This window comes from Papio anubis, chromosome 16, assembly GCF_008728515.1.
Source record: "Papio anubis isolate 15944 chromosome 16, Panubis1.0, whole genome shotgun sequence".
In the NCBI taxonomy this organism is placed as follows: Eukaryota; Metazoa; Chordata; class Mammalia; order Primates; family Cercopithecidae; genus Papio; species Papio anubis.
Window position 1 is genome coordinate 52,245,509 of NC_044991.1, and position 20,115 is coordinate 52,265,623.

At 65.5% G+C, this 20,115-nt stretch overlaps 2 protein-coding genes across 8 annotated transcripts; one reads left to right on the plus strand and one right to left on the minus strand.

Annotated features, from left to right (window-relative positions):
• HELZ2 (helicase with zinc finger 2) lies at positions 1 to 15,196 on the plus strand. 4 transcript variants are annotated; one of them, XM_009215757.3, is made up of 21 exons: positions 6 to 74; positions 528 to 575; positions 1,039 to 2,152; positions 2,476 to 2,659; positions 2,728 to 2,835; positions 3,681 to 4,198; positions 4,386 to 5,027; positions 5,760 to 6,543; positions 6,785 to 6,860; positions 7,002 to 10,713; positions 10,852 to 10,946; positions 11,030 to 11,161; positions 11,259 to 11,420; positions 11,498 to 11,642; positions 11,777 to 11,893; positions 11,969 to 12,161; positions 12,315 to 12,449; positions 12,555 to 12,773; positions 12,865 to 13,021; positions 13,097 to 13,264; positions 13,937 to 15,196. In XM_009215757.3, the coding sequence occupies exons 3-21, from the start codon at positions 1,356 to 1,358 to the stop codon at positions 14,059 to 14,061; spliced, it is 8,469 nt and encodes a 2,822-aa protein (XP_009214021.2). In that variant the 5' UTR covers positions 6 to 74; positions 528 to 575; positions 1,039 to 1,355; the 3' UTR covers positions 14,062 to 15,196. The 4 variants fall into 4 exon arrangements, 3 of the variants coding, with proteins under 3 accessions (XP_017800122.2, XP_009214021.2, XP_021777475.2); XM_017944633.3 differs by lacking the exon at positions 528 to 575 and having other exon boundaries at positions 1 to 74; XR_004179025.1 differs by lacking the exons at positions 12,315 to 12,449; positions 12,555 to 12,773; positions 12,865 to 13,021; positions 13,097 to 13,264; positions 13,937 to 15,196 and having other exon boundaries at positions 10,833 to 10,946; positions 11,969 to 12,167.
• A 1,318-nt stretch (positions 15,197 to 16,514) lies between these two features.
• FNDC11 (fibronectin type III domain containing 11) lies at positions 16,515 to 20,115 on the minus strand. Of its 4 annotated transcripts, none has more exons than XM_017944635.3 (2): positions 19,910 to 20,115; positions 16,515 to 17,569 (listed from the first exon to the last, which is right to left on the minus strand). In XM_017944635.3, the coding sequence occupies exon 2, from the start codon at positions 17,557 to 17,559 to the stop codon at positions 16,588 to 16,590; it is 972 nt and encodes a 323-aa protein (XP_017800124.1). In that variant the 5' UTR covers positions 17,560 to 17,569; positions 19,910 to 20,115; the 3' UTR covers positions 16,515 to 16,587. The 4 variants fall into 4 exon arrangements, with proteins under 4 accessions (XP_017800124.1, XP_009214026.1, XP_003904544.1 ...); XM_009215762.4 differs by having other exon boundaries at positions 19,856 to 20,115; XM_003904495.4 differs by lacking the exon at positions 19,910 to 20,115 and adding an exon at positions 19,006 to 19,080.

Genomic DNA, 20,115 nt, shown 5'->3' on the forward strand with positions numbered 1-20,115 from the left:
GGCGTCAGTGCCCGGGGCAGAATCGAAACTGAGAGCTCCTGGGCAGGCTCGGCAGGGCAGGCAGCTCCAGGAGGGTGAGCGCAGGCATCTTAGGGCAGAGGGGCGCGGGCAGGGGGGCCCAGGGGCAGCTCCAGGAGGGTGAGCGCAGGGGTCCCAGGGCGGAGGGGCGGGGGCACGGGGGTCCAGGGGCAGCTCCAGGAGGGTGAGCACGGGGTCCCAGGGTGGCGGGGCCGGGGGCGCAGGGGTCCGGGAGGGCGAGTGCAGCCGGGGGTGCGGGGTCCCAGGAGCCGCAGACCCAGCCCGGGACAGTGCAGCCCGCCCGGGACCGCCGTGCTCCACAGCAAGCCCCAGCCCTGTGGTCTGTGCACCCACTGGGAGCGCAGGATTTTGGGGTCCCAGCTCCTGTCCTTTTTGGACGGCAGACTCGGATGTTTTCTCAGAGAAGTCCCCGGGGAGTGCTGGGTTCTCATACTGAAGTCTGCCTCCAGTCTGTTGCTTTTAAACTTCCTCTTCTTGTTGCATCTCAGCTGCAGTGGGGACCGGGGACCCATCTCTTCCTGACACCCTGAGCTCTGGTGAGCACTGCACCCTCCTCTCCCTGAGGCCCCTCCCCAGGTGCAGATGTCGGGACCTCTTTTCCTGGGGCCAGTGGTCACTTAACAGAAAAGGAGGTTCTGTGTCCTTAGAAGAGTCAGGAGCCTGAGACCCTGGGGTGCACAGGACCCCCGGCTGGGGCAGAGGGGTGCGACCTCCTGGGGGCGGCACTGTGCCAAGGGCTCTGCCCCCTCCAGGGCTCCACAAGCAGCCACCTTGGCTCCTTCTAGGCGCGGCCTGAGACCCTTCAGGAGGGAGGGTCTGGCTGTGTCCGGGTCAGTGAGCCCCGACTCCCTGACAGGACACAGCTGCTGCCAAGGCCTCAGCCTCAGGGTGGGCAGAGTCCCAGCTCCTTGCTTGGTGGAGGGGCCATGCTTCTCAGCTGGGCATGGAGCAGATGTCCCCCAGCCTCAGTCTCAGTCTCACCTGCTCCTTCTGTCGCAGGCTTCGAACCGTGGCCAACAGTCCTAGTGGACCACGTGGACCCGTGAGCTCAGGAGCCTCGGACGCTGTCCCGGAGAGCCAAGCTGGTGTTCGAGGTGGCGCCTCCAGGGTCCAGCCTGCTGCCCAACAGCCCCGCGGCCACCAGGGGGCCGTCCCTGGCCCGGCTGTGTGCCCTGGTGGACCTGTGTCTGGGCTGCTCCCGCTGCACCCAGCGGCTCAATGAAAGCACCTACGTCCTCCGCAGGGTGGAGCACGACTGTTCCCACGAGATCCTGCTGGCCCGCTTCAAGCAGGCCACCAAAAGCAAGGTCTGGCGCATGGTGGGCTGCCGGCCCACCTTCCCAAGGCCCTTGTGCTACCAAGTCTGTCGCTACTATAGCCCTGGGCTCGGCTGCCGGCGCCACCGAAACCGGTGCACCTTTGCCCGCAGTCGCGAGGAAGCCCTGGTCTGGACCTTTGAGCGTCAGCACAACCTCCAGCGCCTGTGGCTGAAGGCAGAGGTGCAGGGCGGTGGGGCCCAGGGAGGGGCAGGCCGGGCGGCTGATGCCATCCTCACAGAGTTTGGCGGCCGCTTCGAGCTGCTCTGCTCCCTCTGCTTCAGGCGCTGCCCCCCACGTGTCTGTCGCGTGGACCCCCAGGGGCAGTGCCCTGAGCACGGAGCCTGCCCCTCCCTCCTGGCCCATGTGAGCGCTGAGGGCCGCCGCAAGCAACAGTTTGTGACGGTGAGGCCACAGCCCCGGGCTGGCCAGCCTCCCGCCTACTGCAGGTTTGTGGGGCGCGGGCAGCCATGCTGGCGTGGGGAGTCCCGCTGCCAGTTCGCACACAGCGCCGTGGAGATGGCTGTGTGGGAGGCCGAGCAGCTGGGTGGTCTCCAGCGGGGGGACCTGCTCACACCCCCTGCCCCTGATGGCGACGGGCGCACGGTCCCCCTCGGCCAGCCCCCTGGGGCCCAGCTGTACTGCCCGGCCTGCTTGGTCACCTGCCACTCTCAGGAGGCCTTCGAGAACCACTGCGCATCCTCGGAACACGCACAGATGGTGGCCTTCGACCAGGCTGTGCCCTGGGAGCACCGTTCCCCACCCCCGGGACTCTCCAAGTTCGAGCTCTGCCCAAAGTAAGGATACCCGGGGCAGGAGCTTGGGGTGGGGCATGAGCCCACTGTAGGGAGAGCCAGAGGCTCCCAGGTTCAGTGGACGGTGGCCTCCCTGCCACCTGCTGGGGGCTGAAACCACGGTGGCCTCTGAGGACCTGGATAAGGGAGGCTCATGTTTGGGAACTGCTTGAGCCAGGCCTTGTCCCGGGAGCACAGGAGTGGGTGGGACGAATAAAGCCCCTGCTCCCTGCAGAGGCCAGCATTGGGCTGAGGGGGTCCCGGCCTTTGAACTCAGCACGGTGGCTGTGCCTCCGTGTAGCCCTGCCGACCTCCCTGTCCCCCAGGCCTGACCTCTGTGAGTATGGCGACGCCTGCACCAAGGCGCACTCAGCACAGGAGCTGCAGGAGTGGATCCAGCGCAGGCGGGCTGTGGAGCTGCGGGGGCAGGCGGCCTGGCAGGATGGGCTGGTGCCCTACCAGGAGCGGCTGCTGGCCGAGTACCAGCGCAGCAGCAGTGAGGTCCTTGTGGTAAGTGGGCCCTGGCAGTGGGTGGGGTGGGGTCCAGGCCTCCTGCTGAAGGCTAGACTTCCACACAGCTGACAGAGACCCTTGATGGAGTGCGTGTCACCTGCAACCAGCCCCTGATGTATCAGGCCCAGGAGAGGAAGACCCAGTACAGCTGGACGTTTGCCGTCCACTCTGAGGTGAGCAGAGAGCAGCTTCGACTGGGCGGAGGGAGCCCTGGGGAAGTGGTGACCTCAGCCTGGGCAGATGTCGAGAGTCTAGGTCATGGAGCTAATACCAAGGCACCACCACTTAGCGCCTGCGTGACCTGCGGCAGGTCCCTTAGCCTCTCTGCCTCAGTCTCCTCACCTACAGACAGGGGGCCCGGGAGAGTCCTGCCCTGGTAGGGTTACTCTGTAGAGTAGACGGGTTAAAACAAGGATTTGGCCAGGTGCCGAGGCTCATGCCTGTAATCCCAGTACTTTAAGAGGCCAAGGCAGGTGGATCACTTGAGGTCGGGAGTTTGAGACCAGCCTGGCCAATATGGCGAAACTCCGTCTCTACTAAAAATCCAAAAAATAAAAATAAAATAAAATAAACCCATCATGGTGGTGGGTTCCTGTAATCCCAGCTACTCAGGAGACTGAGGCAGGAGAATCACTTGAACCCGGGAGGCGGAGGTTGTAGTGAGTTGAGATCATGCCTTTGCACTCCAGCCTGGAGACAAGAGCGAAACTCCGTCTCAAAAACAAAAACGAAAACAAGGATTCACCAGGGTCTGGCACCTGGAGAGTGGGTGGTGAGGCCTCAAGCTGCCCACATTGCCCTACGGAACATCCACAGGGGCCCCAGGAAGGTTCAGCAACCCCCATTTAGCACAGGAGGAAACTGAGGTTGACAGAGGCCGGGTGACCTGCTTGCGTTCCATCCAGGAAGTGGCAGGGCCGGGACCTGAACCCTGCACTTGGGCTACACTGGCCAGGCTGCATCTCGGGAGGGTCGAGGGGAGTCCTGGGCCCTCCTCACTGTCCGGCCTCCTCTCCAGGAACCCCTGCTACATGTGGCCCTGCTGAAGCAGGAGCCTGGAGCCAACTTCTCCCTGGTGGCTCCCGGCCTCCCGTCGGGCCGGCTCTACGCACGGGGTGAGCGCTTCCGTTTGCCCAGCTCCGCTGCCGACTTCCAGGTCGGAGTGAGTGTGCAGGCCGCCTCCTTTGGCACCTTTGAGCAATGGGTGGTCTTCGACTTTGGCCGCCGGCCGGTGCTGCTGCGGAAGCTGGGGCTGCAGCTGGGCCAGGGGCGTCACCCAGAACCCTGCAGCAGTCTGGCGCTCGGCCACCCTGAGGAGATGGAGCGCTGGCACACTGGCAACCGCCACGTGGTGCCTGCCGTGGAGCGGACGGCCGAGCAGACAGCCCTGATGGCCAAGTACAAGGACCCTGCCCTGGCTCTAGAGTTCAACCGCAGCGGCCTGGCCTCGGGCCCCATCTCACCAACAAACTATCGGCAGAGGATGCACCAGTTTCTCTATGAGGAGGAGACAGCTCAGCAGCAGCTGGTGGCCAAGTGAGCTGGGGGGCAACGGGAGCGGCTGAGGGTAGCGGGAGCAGCTGGGGCAACAGGAGCGGCTGAGGGTAGCGGGAGCAGCTGGGGCAACGGGAGCGGCTGGGGCAACGGGAGCGGATGGGGGCGTGGACTTGGCAGTGGGGCTGGCAGCTGTGGCCCCATGACCCGACCCAGGCCATCCTGCCAGGCTGACCCTGCGGGGCCCGGTGTTCCTGAAGACGGCATTGCAGACGCCAGCGCTGAACATGCTCTTCGCGCCTCCGGGAGCACTGTACGCAGAGGTCCCCGTCCCCCCGTCCCTGATGCCAGACACAGACCAGGGCTTCCTGCTGGGCCGGGCGGTCAGCACAGCCCTGGTGGCCCCCGTCCCCGCACCCAACAATGCAGTGTTCGAGGTGCGGCTGGAGAAGCGGGCCAGCTCGGAGCAGGTGCTGTGGCTGCTGCTTCCCGCCCGCTGCTGCTTGGCCCTGGGGCTGCAGCCTGAGGCCCGCCTGGTCCTGGAGGTGCAGTTCCAGATTGACCCGATGACCTTCCGCCTCTGGCACCAGGCAGTGGACACGCTGCCTGAGGAGCAGCTGGTGGTGCCTGACTTGCCCACCTGTGCCCTGCCCAGACCTTGGTCTGTCCCACCCTTGCGGCGTGGCAACCGCAAGCAGGAGCTGGCCGTGGCGCTCATCGCGGGCTGGGGCCCTGGGGATGGGAAGCGTGTCCCCCCACTGCTCATCTATGGCCCCTTTGGCACCGGCAAGACCTACACGCTGGCCATGGCCTCCCTCGAGGTCATCCGGAGGCCTCAAGCCAAGGTGCTCATCTGCACACACACCAACAGGTAAGCCTGAGCCTGGCCTGCCCCCCCTCACCTGATACCCAGCCCAAGCCGACACTGGGCAGGCAGTCAGCCCCTAAGCATGCTGCAGTCCTCTGATTCTGCAGGGACCTTCCCTGTAGCCGACCAGCCTTGGACTTTGGCTTTATCAGACCCAGCTCAGGGCACGCAGGGTGGCCAAGTCTGCTGTCAGGTGAGGAGCTGGGTGCCTCTGCCGGGGCCCTGGCCCAAAGAGAGAGTCACGGGGAAGGCTGCAGCATGGTTCACCCAGCAGTTCCTGGAGATGAATCTTGTTTTTGGTTTGTATAGAAACACAGATTTTTGTCCTAACCACAAAGTTCCCCTTTGGTTTATGTGGTTTCCTCGGGTCCCTGCCACCACCAGCTGCCCAGACCGGGGCCTCCCCATCCCTGCACAGTGGGGAGTGGGAGGAAGAGCCTGGGACAGTGGCCATACGTCCCGGGCTGATTTCTGGATTAGGGGTTCTGGGGGCCTGGGAGGCAGGTGTCTGCAGTGTCAGAGGGGCTGCTGGGCTCGCCCAGGTGTTACCCAAAGCCCTCCGTGGCCTCTTGCCCCTCGGACTCCTGAGAGTCCACACCAGCATTTGCTGCTCACCTCTGACAGCCAGACAAGGGCTGTGCTCAGGGGCAGCTCGGCTGGGCACACAGTAGGTGCTTTAGCGGACAGCACTGAGGCCCCCAGCAAGAAGCCCATGAACTCCTCCCCCTCACACAGCGCTGCCGACATCTACATCCGGGAGTATTTCCACAGCCACGTCAGCGGCGGCCACCCCGAGGCCACTCCGCTCCGTGTGATGTACACGGACCGGCCACCGAGCCACACGGACCCGGTCACGCTGCAATACTGTTGCCTGACCGATGACCACCAGGCTTTCCGCCCGCCCACGTGGGCAGAGCTGGCACGGCACCGGGTGGTGGTCACCACCACCTCCCAGGCCCGCGAGCTCAGGGTGCCGGTCGGCTTCTTCTCCCACATTCTCATCGACGAGGCGGCCCAGATGCTGGAGTGTGAGGCCCTCACCCCGCTGGCCTACGCCTCGCGCAGCACCCGCCTCGTGCTGGCAGGCGACCACATGCAGGTCACGCCCCGGCTCTTCAGTGTTGCCAGGGCCCGGGCGGCCGAGCACACGCTGCTGCACCGCCTCTTCCTGTACTACCAGCAGGAGACGCACGAGGTGGCACGGCAGAGCCGCCTGGTCTTCCATGAGAACTACCGCTGCACGGAAGCCATCGTCAGCTTCGTCTCCCGGCACTTCTACGTGGCCAAGGGCAACCCCATCCACGCCAGGGGCAAGGTTCCGCCCCACCCCCGGCACTACCCACTCATGTTCTGCCACGTGGCGGGCAGCCCAGACCGGGACATATCCATGACGTCCTGGCTGAATCTGGCTGAGATTGCCCAGGCCGTTGAGAAGGTGCAGGAGGCCTACAACACCTGGCCCAGCTGCTGGGGTGTCCGTGAGCAGAGGCACATCTGCGTCGTGTCCCAGGGTGCTCAGGTGAGCCCGGCCAGCCCCCGACGGCACCCCTGCTGCGGGAGGGGAGGCTGCCGGCTGACGGACGAGCCCGCTGCCTCAGTGACACCATCCGTAAGAGGGGCTGCAGTATTTGCCTCCCAGGGCTGATGTGGGGCTCGGTGCCCGAGGTGTCTGGAGCTTGGTGGGGGTGCCATTTCCTGGTCGGGGGTGGCGGAGTCCTCACTGCGTCTGGCGCTCATCCCCGGCCCTGCTGCGTCTTCAGGTCAGTGCGCTGAGGCAGGAGCTGAGGAGGCGGGACCTAGGCCAGGTGTCTGTGGGCAGTTTTGAGATCCTGCCAGGTGGGTGACCAGCGGGGCCGAGTGCTGCCAGCTGCCCCAGGATGCCCCGGGTGGCTCGGCCCACTCCTCAGCCTGGCATCGGCGGGCGTGGGGTCGGTCCCACCGTCCGGCGTGCCCAGCCTGACCGCGTGCCCTCTGCAGGGCGGCAGTTCCGGGTGGTGGTGCTCAGCGCGGTGCACACCTGCCAGAGCCTGCTCAGCCCCGGGGCACTGGCCCCCGAGTTCTTCACCGACGCCCGCGTGCTCAACACCGTCCTGACCCGCGCCCAGTCCCAGCTGGTGGTGGTGGGGGACGCCGTGGCCCTCTGCTCCTTCGGGGCCTGTGGCAAGCTCTGGGAGAGCTTCATCCGCGAGTGCGTGGAACGGCACAGCGTCTGCCCCGAGGGCCTGTCCATGGAGCAGGTCGAGCAGGGCGTGGCGCAGAGACGGCGCTGGCCCCCCCGAGGCACACGAGCTGGGGCAGCGGGGAACTGGGAGGCTGCCCCGGAGCCAGTAGGGGACCCGGCCGAGGAACCAGCGACTGTGGTGACGGCCACAGTGAAGGCAGAGCCGGGAGATGAGGCTCTGAGCCCAGCCTCCGGTGACATCACGGCAACCCCAGCGCAGACGGAGGCTGCGGCAGCGCCAGCAGGAGACGCAGTGAAGGAGGACGTGGCGCCCGGGGCCTGGGCGGTGGGAGCGGCCGCTGCAGCAGGTGTGGAGTCCACGGAGCCCGAGGATGCTGAGGCTGACTTCTGGCCGTGGGACGGGGAGCTCAACGCTGACGACGCCATCCTGCGGGAGCTGCTGGATGAGAGCCGGAAGGTGATGGTGACCGTCGGGGAGGACGGGCTGCTGGACACCGTCGCCAGGCCAGAGTCCCCGCGGCAGGCCCGGCTGTACGAGAACCTGCCCCCGGCTGCACTGCGGAGGCTGCTGCGTGCGGAGCCAGAGCGGTACCGTCACTGCACCTTCGTGCAGGAGACCTTTGAGCGGGCGTCCGCCATCCCACTGGACGACGCCTCCTCGGGCCCCATCCAGGTCAGGGGCCGCCTGGACTGCGGGATGGCCTTCACCGGGGATGAGGTGCTGGTGCAGCTCCTTTCGGGAGACAGGGCCCCCGAGGGGCGGCTTCGGGGCCGCGTGCTGGGCGTGCTGAAGAGGCGTCGGCAGGAGCTGGCGTTTGTGTGCCGCATGGACAGGTGGGACCCGCGCATCATGGTCCCCATCAATGGCTCCGTGACCAAGATCTTTGTGGCCGAGCTGAAGGACCCATCGCGGGTCCCCGTCTACGGCCTCCGGAAGGGCCGGCTGCAGCGTGTGGGACTTGAGAGGCTCACGTTGGAGGCGCGGCACAGCCGGCTCTTCTGGGTCCACATTGTCCTGTGGCGGCCGGGCTTCTACTACCCGCTGGGCATCGTCCGGGAGGTGCTGCCTGAGGCCAGCACCTGGGAGCAGGGCCTCCGCATCCTTGGCCTGGAGTACAGCTTGAGGGTGCCCCCATCGGACTTGGCTGCCATCACCAAGGCACTGCAGAAATACCAGTCGGAGCTTGGCCGGGTTGCCGGCCGCCGAGAGGACTGCCGCGCCTTCCTGACCTTCACTGTGGACCCCCAGGGCGCCTGCAACCTCGATGATGCCCTCAGTGTCCGAGACCTGGGTCCCCGGTGCGAGGTGGCTGTGCACATCACTGATGTTGCCAGCTTCGTGCCCAGGGACGGGGTGCTGGACGTGGAGGCCCGAAGGCAGGGTGCTGCGTTCTATGCCCCTGGCAGGGAACCAGTGCCCATGCTGCCTGCCAGCCTTTGCCAGGACATCCTCAGCCTCCTGCCGGGCCGGGACCGCCTGGCCATCTCCCTGTTCCTCACCATGGAGAAAGCCAGTGGCCAGCTGAAGAGCCTGCACTTTGCACCCTCCGTGGTCCGCTCTGACCGCCAGCTGTCCTACGAGGAGGCAGAGCAGGTGATCAGGCAGCACCCGGGTGCCGGCCGTGAGCTGCCAGCCCACCTGGACTCTGTGGACGCCTGCGTCGTGGCCGCGTGCTACTTCTCTCGGCTGCTGCGCCGGCACCGCCTGCAGTCCGACTGCTTCTACGAGCAGCCGGACGAGGACAGCACCCTGGGCTTCCGCGCGGCCCACATCATGGTGAAGGAGTACATGATTCAGTTTAACAGGCTCGTGGCAGAGTTCCTTGTGGGCAGCGAACGCACGCGGACGGTCACGCCTCTGCGGTGGCAGCCAGCACCCCACAGCCAGCAGCTCAAGGCCCTGTGTGAGAAGCATGGGGAGCGGGTGCCCCTCTCACTGCACCTCAGCCACCACCTGCGTGGCGGTGGGGGCAGCGCCCCCGACACACAGCTGCACCTCCTGGCCTCCCTCTGGAAGCAGGTCCAGTTTGCCGCCCGCACTCAGGACTACGAGCAGATGGTGGATTTAGTCACCACGGACGACATGCACCCGTTCCTGGCTCCTGCAGGCCGCGACCTCCGCAAGGCCTTGGAGCGCTCGGCGTTCGGCCGCTGCACCTGGGGCCACCGGCAGCAGGGTGGTCACTACTCGCTGCAGGTGGAATGGTACACATGGGCCACCTCACCCATCCGCAGGTACCTGGACGTGGTGTTGCAGCGGCAGATCCTGCTGGCACTGGGCCATGGGGGCTCCGCCTACTCTGCCAGGGACATTGATGGGCTCTGCCAGGGCTTCAGCCTCCAGCATGCACTTGCCCAGAGCTATCAGCGGCGGGCGCAGAGCCTGCACCTGGCCGTGCAGCTCAAGGCTCAGCCTCTGGACAAGCTGGGCTTCGTGGTGGATGTGGAGGCAGGCTCCCGCTGCTTCCGGCTGCAATTCCCCAGCAACCGGGAGACGCTGCCCGACCCCTGCCCCGTCCCCTACAGCTCCCTGCAGCTGGCCGAGCACCCCCGCGCCCTGGCAGGCCGGCCGGGCATGCAGCTCCTGTGGCGGCGCCGTGTCTACTCAGTGCAGGGATCCGGCCCGCCCTTGCCACTGCCTGGCACTGTGCTGGACCCACACACCTGGGCCGTGGAGATGGCTCTGTGGAAGCAGCTGCTGGCGCTGGTGGAGCTGCAGCGCTGGCCGGAGGCAGCTGCTCTCATCCAGGAGAAGGGTGAGGCGTCCCCACGGCGGGGGCTGGTGCAGGTGCAGCGGAGCCGCTGTGGCCATTTCCTGGAGGTGGCCCAGGAGCTGGGCAGTGGGGACACCCTGCAGGTGCAGCTCGGCGCCAGCCTGCAGCACGGCTTCCTGGTACCGAGCCCTCAGCTCTGGACCGTGGCACCCGGCTTCAGCCTCTGCCTGGAGCACGTGGAGCGGCCCGGAGACTGCTTCCTGGGCCACGTGTACCAGGCCCCGCGGGACCGCTATCGCGACGTGGATGAGTACACCTGTGTGTGGGAGCCATTCTGCGCTCTGGAGTCGGCCACTGGTGCAGTTGCCGAGAATGACGCTGTCACACTTCAGCACCTGAGTGTTTCCTGGGATGTGTCACGGATGCCGCAGGGGCAGCTGCAGGGCGCCTTCCGCCTGGAGGCCGCCTTCCTCGAGGAGAACTGTGTCGACATCAACCTCAGTTGCTGCTACCTCTGCATCCGGCTCGAGGGGCTGCCGGCTCCCACGGCCAGCCCACGCCCCGGGCCCAGCAGCCTTGGCCCTGGCCTGAGTGTCGACCCCGGCACATACACCTGGGTGGCCCACGGGCAGACGGAGGACTGTGACCAGGAGAGCCGGGCAGACCGGCAGGAGGCTCCCAGACAGGTGCACCTCTTCATCCACCACATGGGCATGGAGAAGGTTCCGGAAGAGGTGCTAAGGCCGGGCACCCTGTTCACCGTTGAGCTGCTGCCCAAGCAGCTTCCTGATCTGTGAGTGGCTTCCACCAACGGAGGCTGGGCTGGGGGACCACCCCTGGCTCCTCCCTTCTGGGAGGGGGGTACCTCGTGGGGCAGCAGTCCCTTTCCTGGGAGTCCTGTTGGTTTTCCAGTGTCTGCCTTCACCCCCAGCCGCAAGGAGGAAGCCGTGCGTGGGCTAGAGGAGGCGTCCCCGCTGGTCACCAGCATCGCACTGGGCCGGCCTGTCCCGCAGCCCCTCTGCAGAGGTAGGTCTGCCCCACCCCTCCAGCTTCCCCTGACCCCCAACCCCACCCTGCGTGAGTGCTTAGGGAGGCCGCCCGGCTCTCAGTGATCCCCAGCAGGTTCCTGGAGCGGCAGACCTATGACATCCCCGGAGGCCGCCACAAGCTGAACCCCAGCCAGAACAGGGCGGTCAGGGAGGCTCTGGAGAAGCCTCTCACAGTCATCCAGGGCCCGCCAGGTAGGGCCCACGCAGGTGGAGCTGCGGGCTGCCTTGGGCTGCCTTGGGCCACAGGGACCCCGGGGGTGGGCTACAATCTCCTGTTCTCCGGCTGCAGGTACAGGGAAGACGATCGTGGGCCTCCACATCATATTCTGGTTTCATAAATCAAACCAGGAGCAGGTGCAGCCCGGAGGCTCCCCCCATGGGGAGACGCAGCTGGGGGGTCCCTGCATCTTGTACTGCGGCCCCTCCAACAAGTCGGTGGATGTCCTGGCAGGTGTGCCGGGGTCGGCGGTGGGGGTCTCTGGGGTGCTGGCACGTGGGGCTAGACTAACGTCCCCCCACTGCCCTCAGAACTGCTCCTGAGAAGGACGGAGCTGAAGCCCCTCCGGGTGTACGGCGAACAGGCCGAGGCCAGCGAGTTCCCAGTGCCACGCCTGGGCAGCAGGAAGCTGCTCAGGAGGAACCCCCGGGAGGGGAGGCCGAACCAGAGCCTCAGGTGTGCCCGCTGTCTTTGGGGCTTGGGCCGGGTAGGACCGAGCTGTCCCGCCAGCCCTGTGTAGGTGGGTCTCACTGAACTCTGCCCCTGGGATGGGCCTGCGTGGACAGGGCTCACTGTGTTCTGCCCGCCAGGAGCATCACCCTGCACCATCGGATCCGGCAGGCCCCCAACCCGTACTCGTCGGAAATCAAGGCCTTTGACACCCGGCTGCAAAGCGGGGAGCTTTTCTCCAGGGAGGACCTGGTCTTGTAAGTGGCAGGGGCCCGGGGGTGGAGCTGCCTGCAGCGTGGGGGCCCTGGGGTGACAGGCAGTGTCCCTGTCAGGTACAAGAAGGTCTTGTGGGAGGCTCGGAAGTTCGAGCTGGATCGGCACGAGGTCATCCTCTGCACCTGCTCCTGTGCAGCCTCCGCCAGCCTCAAAACCCTGGATGTGAGGCAGATCCTTGTTGATGAGGCAGGCATGGCCACAGAACCTGAAACCCTCATCCCCCTGGTGCGGTTCCCACAGGCCGAGAAGGTTGGTGGGGCGGGGTGTGTGGGTAGCACGGGCAGGCGTCCCTGGCACAGTCTCACACCTGAGGCACCCTGTGTGTGCAGACGTGGGCGTTGTGTGGGGCTGGGGTCCTTCTGGGTCTAGCAGTGTCAGGGCCAGGCCTGCCTGTTCCTCTAGGTGGTTCTTCTTGGAGACCACAAGCAGCTGCGGCCTGTGGTCAAGAACGAGTGGCTGCAAAACCTGGGTCTGGACCGGTCTCTGTTCGAGCGGTACCACGAGGACGCACACATGCTGGACACTCAGTACCGCATGGTGAGCCCGCCCCGCTCAGCCCCCAGCCCACCTGCAGCCCCTGGGGGGCCACAGCCCCAGGTGGCAGCTCCGGCACCTCTGACCAGTACACATCCTTGCCTGCAGCACGAGGGCATCTGTGCCTTCCCCTCAATGGCATTCTACAAGAGCAGGCTGAAGATGTGGCAGGGCCTGAAGAGGCCGCCCAGTGTCCTGGGCCACGCTGGCAAGGAGAGCTGCCCTGTCATCTTTGGCCATGTGCAGGGCCACGAGCGGAGCCTGCTGGTGTCCACGGATGAAGGGAATGAGAACTCCAAGGCCAACCTGGAGGAGGTGGCTGAGGTGGTGAGTGTCTGGTGCCTGGAGGTCAGGGAGGGCCTCCTGGAGGGCAGGAGAGGCACCAGGGTCCGCTCCACCTGCCCCCTCGGCCCCTCAGGTCCGTATCACCAAGCAGCTGACCCTGGGGAGGACCATAGAGCCCCAGGACGTCGCCGTCCTCACGCCCTACAACGCGCAGGCCTCTGAGATCAGCAAGGCCCTTCGGCGAGAGGGCATCACTGGGGTGGCCGTGTCCTCCATCACCAAGAGCCAGGGTGAGGCTGGGGGCTCATGGGTGGGGCCGGGAGGGTGGGCGAAGTGGCTGCAGGGCCTCACCTTCCATCTCGCAGGGAGCGAGTGGCGCTATGTGCTGGTGAGCACCGTCCGCACCTGTGCCAAGAGCGACCTGGACCAGCGGCCCACCAAGAGCTGGCTCAAGAAGTTTCTGGGCTTCGTTGTGGACCCCAACCAAGTGAACGTGGCTGTCACGCGGGCCCAGGAGGGGCTCTGCCTGATCGGTGAGGGCAGGGCTGGGCTCTTCCTGGTGGGAACACAGGTGGGGCCAGGGCTGGGCCAGAGAGCCGCCCGAATCCGCCTGACTCCTGCCTGACCCTGACTCCTCCCACCTGACCCTGACCCCTCCCGCCTGACCCTGACTGACTCCCGCCTGACCCTGACTGACTCCCACCTGACCCCGCCTGACTCCCACCTGACCCTGACCCCTCCCGCCTGACCCTGACCCCTCCCACTGGACTCTGACTCCTCCCACCTGACCCTGACTGACTCCCTCCTGACCCTGCCTCCTCCCGCCTGACCCTGATCCCTCCCGCCTGACCCTGACCTCTCTCACCTGACCCTGACTGACTCCCGCCTGACCCTGATCCCTCCCACCTGACCCTGACCTCTCTCATCTGACCCTGACTGACTCCCGCCTGACCCTGATCCCTCCCACCTGACCCTGACCTCTCTCACCTGACCCTGACTCCCGCCTGACCCTGCCTCCTCCCGCCTGACCCTGCCTCCTCCCGCCTGACCCTGACCCCTCCCGCCTGACCCTGACCCCTCCCGCCTGACCCTGACCTCTCTCACCTGACCCTGACTGACTCCCGCCTGACCCTGATCCCTCCCACCTGACCCTGATCCCTTCCACCTGACCCTGACTGACTCCCGCCTGACTCCCACCCTCATAGGAGACCACCTTCTCCTGCGCTGCTGCCCCCTCTGGCGTAGCCTCCTGGACTTCTGTGAGGCTCAGCAGAGCCTCGTGCCTGCCGGCCAGGTGCGCATCTGCAGGAGGCCAACTATGCCTTCCTGAAGAGCCCTCCCCACCCGCAAGCTGCCAGGACTGGGAGGGCAAGTCCAGGGCCCCCCAACCTCTCCATCGCCCTCCACCATCAGCCTGCCTGGGCCAGCCTGCCTCCTGGCCTCGGGCTCTCCCTGGGGCGGGAAGTGGGCAGACTTGGAGGAGGAGGAACGGCGAGGGCCGGTCCCCACACCCCTGCTTCTCCTGGGCATCTGGGGACAAAGACACCTCTCAGGGTGGCCAAAAGGGGCTTCTTTGGGACCAGCGCACGGTAGTTCTGCTGTCCCTGGGAAGTCTCAGAACCAGGAAGGAAACCCTATGGAGGCTGCCCTTTGACCTTTCGATGCCACCTGTTATCACTCTGGATGGCGTCTGTGGAGTTCAGGTTTATTCTGTATTTAAATGAACTCAAAGCCAGCATCCTGACGGGCGTGGTAGCTCATGCCCGTAATCCAGCACTTTGGGAAGCCAAGGCGGGGGGATAACCTGAGGTCAGGAGTTCGAGACCAGCCTGGCCAACATGGTGAAACCCTGTCTCCACTAAAAATCCAAAATTAGCTGGGCGTGGTGGCGTGCACCTGTAATCCCAGCTACTTGGGAGGCTGAGGCATGAGAATCGCTTGAATCCAGGAGGCAGAGGTTGCAGCGAGCTCTGATCGCACCACTGCCCTCCAGCCTGGGTGACAAAGCGAGACCCTGTCAAAAAAAAAAAAAAAAAAAAAAAACCAGCATCTGTTACTGGAACAGAGACCTCAGCCTAAGCTCAGGACAAGGAGGCCCCCTGGCAGAGGGGCCTTTTTCCCACCACCACCACCTGTGTCCTTCAGGGGCTGCTGACGGCAGCCCAAAGCCAGGGCCACCCCGCCCCACCCTGCCCTCTGAAATGTGAAAAGCCTGCAGTCTTCCCGCGGGCTGCGCGGTGGGCTCGGGGGGGCCGGGGCGATGCTTCCACCCTGGACTCCGCGTTCCGGGACAGCCTGCTCAGCTGCATCTGTTTCTCGAGCGCTGCCGCCTCAGGGCAGCTCTGCCCCTCCTGCTGCCTCCAGTCCTGAGGGAGGGGCTTGCCCCACCTTCTACATTCCGATTTTTATATCATTGAATTATGTGATTAGATATTAATTTAATGATAAAACCACTCTGAAAGCTCTTCTCACTCCTGGGTGTTTTGAGGTCGGCTGGGGGGCAAAAGTGGATGGCTACTGTGCTGGGGACGCGGCCGTGGAGGCCGTCGAGGGCCCACTGCAGAGCGCTGGGCGCAGGGTGTGGGGAGGGCGGTTTTGGGACGTGGCCGTGGAGGCCGTCGAGGGCCCACTGCAGAGTGCTGGGTGCAGGGCGTGGGGAGGGCGGTTTTGGGACGCGGCCGTGGAGGCCGTCGAGGGCCCACTGCAGAGTGCTGGGTGCAGGGGCGTGGGGAGGGCGGCGACCCCCCCTGCAGGGCTGGTGGCTTGGGCTGCCTGTGTCAGGAGGGGAGGGCCGGTGCCTGGTGTGGTGAGGACAGGCCACAGCTCCGGAGCTGCTCTGGTGTCACCAGACTGGCCAAGTCCAAAGTCCCTGAGGCCACCAGCCCTGACTGTCCTGTTGGTCCCACTTTTGAAGCTGCTCCCCAGGACCCCCTGGCCGCTGTGAGCTGGGGTCCCTCCGCTCCTGGCCCATTCGTGGCTGCATCCACAGGGGCTCCCGTGGTCTCCCAGAGCCAGCTCGGGGGTCAGATGGTCGTGGGGGCTATGGTCACTGTGGGAAAAGAGGTTCTGGGCGTCCGTGGAGGGAGGGGCACAGCATGGAGTCTCCAGGACAGTGGCCTCCTTGGTGTGCTGGATGGGCCCTGCCTTGAAGACCACATCTATTCTTGGGCCGTCATGAAATAGACAGTAGTTTGCAATAGCTTGAGAAGTGCCTGCAGAGAGGATGAGAAGGCACCTCTAGCAAAGGGGACTTGGGGACCTCACCAGCCTGCAGCCAGGGAAGGCTTCTCGGAGGAAGGGGCAGCTGCGGTCCTGAAGGTGAGTGGTGGGGGGAAGCAGAGGCTGGACGCCTAGCAAAAGCAGCTGATCTTGGAGGAGAGAGGGAGCTCGGGGCTGGGACAGCCCTTGAGGAACAAACGGTGGGCAGGGCATGGAGGGGCACAGTTGAGCTGCTCACAGCCAGAGATCACTGCCTCCTCGGGGGTGCTAATGAGCACTCAAGGCTGGGCTGGGGTGGTGGACGCACTGCGGCCTAGAAGTGTCATCCCCTTAGGGAGACCCCCAAGCCAGGAAGGTGGGTAAGGAAGGCCGGAGCTCGGTCATGGTGATGGGTGTGGCGAGGAGAGGCGGGGGCTGGGACCGCCCTGTGGAGCAGCTCTCGTCATGGGAGGAGGCCCCCAGGTTCAGGGGCTGGCACTTCTTGCTCCAGGTTCAGCTGTCGTGGGAGGTCCGGCCTGGGGCTTGGCATGTTTTGAGCCAGGAAAAACACTGGTGGCTGCTGCCTTTAAAACATAAATAGGTTTGTGTCTTTAATTCCGTATGTGCATTTACACTCCTCTTTATTAGTGGATAAATATTAGAAAATCATCTCTCGGACAGAGTGGCTGAGGGTGGGCCCCTCCAGGGGCCCCGGCTTGGTCTGCAGGGTGAGGCTGTCCCTCCAGGGCTCGTACACCAGCGTAGAGGTCTCGGCCCTCTTGATGGTGAACTTGTAGGAACGGTTGGGCAGCAGGTTTCGGACGTCGAAGGTGCAGGCAGCCACGGGGATGACGCCACACTGGGCACACTCCTGCTGCGTCCGCGGGTCCAGCAGCCTGAAGCGCAGCTCATACTGCTCCGAGGCGGCCGGCTGGATGGTGACGAACCAACGCAGCCGGGCCCAGTCCTGGTGGGCCGCCGACTCCTTTCTGTCAAACATGACGGGCATCTTGGTGCTCAGCATGAGCCAGATGTGCGGGATCTTGGCGGCACTGACGTCAGACACCAGGCGGTGTTTGACGTGCAGCCGTCCCGGCACCATCATGGTCAGGAAGCTGTCCATGACGGCCGACACGTCCGCCAGCCGCCGCTCCACCAGCGCCCAGTCGGCCAGGAAGGGCCGTGGGTCTGGCGACTGGAGCAGGGCGTCCAGCTCAGCACGGCCATGGTCCAGCTGCTCCAGCAGGTCCCCGAGCAGCAGGAGCTGGATCTTGGTCTGAGCTGTGCCCACCTTCTTCATGCGCTGGAACTTCCAGGGGTCGATGAGCTGGAACACGGCGCTGGGCAGCACCAACGGGTTCTGGTCGCCCAGGGCTAGGTGCTTGGGCAGGACCTCGATGTAGTAGGAGCACTTACGCAGCAGCTGCATGCGGGCGTGGTGGCGCTTGAGCAGGTGCGGGCTCAGGTCCGAAGTCAGGAACTCACGCAGGGCATTGCGGCGCTCGGTGTAGGTCCTCCACGCCTCTGGCTCCAGCAGCTGCTGGTCATCTGCCTCCTCCTGGTCCAGGAAGGACTGGGGATTGCCCAGCTTCATCTTGTCTAAGCCCAGGCCTGCCATGTGGGAGCTCATTATCCGGGAGCTGGGGGGAGGGCTGGGTGTCAACTGCCAGGCAGGCTGGCCTCCCCTGGGCCGTGGCACGCTTGGGGGATGGATTCAGCCCACTGCCCCCATGCTGGGCCTCTGTCTTTCCTCGGGGGCACAACTCGCTGGGAAGAGGCTGCCCAGAGGGCTGGATGGGCAGGCTACAGATCTGGACACAGTTTATGCTGAGGAGCATAAACCTCTACTGACAACCGGTGGCCTGCGGGACAGGACAGGGAAGAGCTAGGACTGCGGACTTCTGGCCAGAACAGCCAGGGCAGAAACCCCAGCCCTGACCTGTGGCCTGGCAAGGGCCCCAGTTCCTAGCCCTGGTACTGAAAGGGGGTGCTGGCACCCTCAGGGCCGTGGAGAGGGGACAGCGTGGTCCTAAGCAGCCCACAACCCCCCCTTGGGACACTCGTGGGCCATCTTCCCGCTCCGGTTCTCCGTGGGGACTCTCTACGCCTCACCGCAGTCGTAGAGCAGAGACGGGCCTCACCAAAGGCTACGCCAGCAGGCCAGTCAGCGTGGGAGGAGGGCGGCCAGGCCTGGACCCGGAGGAGCAGCCCTCCTCCTACGCTGTGGGCCCTCCCTGTGGACCCGGGACCCTGTCCCTGGTGAGCTCACGGACCCCACAAGCAACACTCCGTTTCCCAGACGGAGCCTGAGCCTAAGACGCTTGGTTCTTGCCCTCATCCAGGGTTTCAGCCCAGTGCTGAGCCGAGTCTGACCCTCTGTCTGTGGGTGCACCGGCTGAGTGCAGCTGTGGCCCCAGCCTCTGCCGCAGCTCCCTTGAGAGCAAGCCGCACCCTGGCTGCTGCCCCAGCTCCCAGCAACCCTGGAGATCTCAGGTTGTCACAGCCACCAGGGCCTGGGATGAACCGCAAATGAGAGCTAAGCAGTTGTGTGAGTTCCCTAAGGCCACACAGGTAGGTGCAGCCATGTTTGCCTCACGCCCAAACGGACGACCCTTGACCTTCCTGGGGCAGCGGGGTGAGAACAGGACCCTCGGACAGCAGGGAGTGTGTCTAGGGTGAGGTGCCAGCTGAGAGCAGGACCCCGGGACCCCAGGCCTAAGCCCTGCTCTGGCTGGAGGCTGGGGCGGGTTTCACCACTGGAGGGAAATCGTGCCTCTGTGCCAGTGAGGGATGTCTTCCAGTCTCCAGCAGCTGCCCAGGTGGAAAACCCAGAGGGGCTGGTCGTGAACCTTGGAAAGCGGTTCCGAACCCCTCGCTGCTTCCGTCACACCCCTGGTCCCAGGCCCGCTTCCCTGAGACCACCAGGTGCCCGCACCCTACCTCCTCCACCACACTCCCCTAGGCTCCCCTGGCCCGGGCCCACCTCCCCGGCCGCTCTGCCTGCCCCTTACCTTCCTGAGACCCCCAGCCCTCCTTTCCCAGCCCCCGCCGCCGCCCCAGACCCGCGCCCACTTGCCCTGCCTCCGAAGCGGAGCCGCGCGCGGACTTCCCAGAGCCCAGCCTCCCTCCGCGCTCCGCGGGTTGCCCTGGGGACCAGGGGCTTTTGTGACGCTGCTGCCCAGGGCCGGGGGTGGGGGGGTGGGGACCCAGGACCCTGAGCCGAGGAATCTTCCATCCGCTTCGCTTCCTGGGGAGCCCCAGACTTCTGGGGGCCCGCGTCCCCGGCTTGGGGGCCACCTCGGGTGGCTGGTCCAAGAGCCGGGCTCCAAGTGGGGTTCCCGTCCCCACGCACCCCCGGCTTTCGGCGGGGCGCAAGAGCCTCAGGTGACTGGGAGGGGGTTCCTGCTCAACCCCCCAGTCCTAGTGCACTCCTCGGAATCCCTCGGAGGAATCTGGGAGCGAGGCAGGGCCCCGTGACCCGGCGCACGGACCACCCAGTGCAGAGGCGAGGGTGGCTCCGCCCAGCAAGGCCCCGCCCACCACAGGCTCCTCCCACCACGGGCTCCCCCCACCTCAGACTCCTCCCACCTCAGGCTCCCCCCAATCCCGCAACCGCCCCTCCCACCACACGCTCTTCCCAGCGCAGGCTCCTCCCACCACGGGCTCCCCCCACCTCAGACTCCTCCCACCACGGGCTCACCCCACACGGCCCCTCCCACCACAGGCTCCTTCCGTACGGGGCGAGGGGTCTCCCACCTGGGGCCGCCCAAGCTCAGGCCCCGACCTGACTCTGGATAAATGGGGTCTTCATAGCTCCAGGGAGCCCCACAGAGGAGCTCTGAGGCCATCTGGTCCCGTCTGTATCCGTTCCATTGGGCTCAGGGCCTCTGGGATCCTCCCCTTCCCCCACAGCACACCCCAGCTACCTGGGGTTCTCCGGCGGTGACAATCTCAGACACCCCAAGGTGCCCCTCCTTCACCTTCAGGAAGATGCTGGAGGAAGACACTCTTTCCATCCTCCTCATCTCCATCCCCACGGAGGTCAGTGCTGGGGCCTCTTCCAGGATGGGCGTCTTTGAGCCCCTCCCAGGCTCTTCTGTAACCTGAGCTTCCCCCTCCTCCCGGCGACCCCACCTCGGAAGAGCTTTCCTTTGGCGCTTGGAGGCCGCAGGGGTTAGGCCTGGCA

Bases quoted from the DNA above. Each gene is read 5' to 3' on its own strand.
- HELZ2 (XM_017944633.3), top strand. From the start codon at position 1,356: ATGGTGGGCTGCCGGCCCACCTTCCCAAGGCCCTTGTGCTACCAAGTC. The intron at 5,028-5,759 runs GTAAGCCTGAGC...CCCCTCACACAG, and splicing joins ATCTGCACACACACCAACAG to CGCTGCCGACATCTACATCC. The intron at 10,714-10,851 runs GTGAGTGGCTTC...CTTCACCCCCAG, and splicing joins CCCAAGCAGCTTCCTGATCT to CCGCAAGGAGGAAGCCGTGC.
- FNDC11 (XM_017944635.3), bottom strand. From the start codon at position 17,559: ATGAGCTCCCACATGGCAGGCCTGGGCTTAGACAAGATGAAGCTGGGC.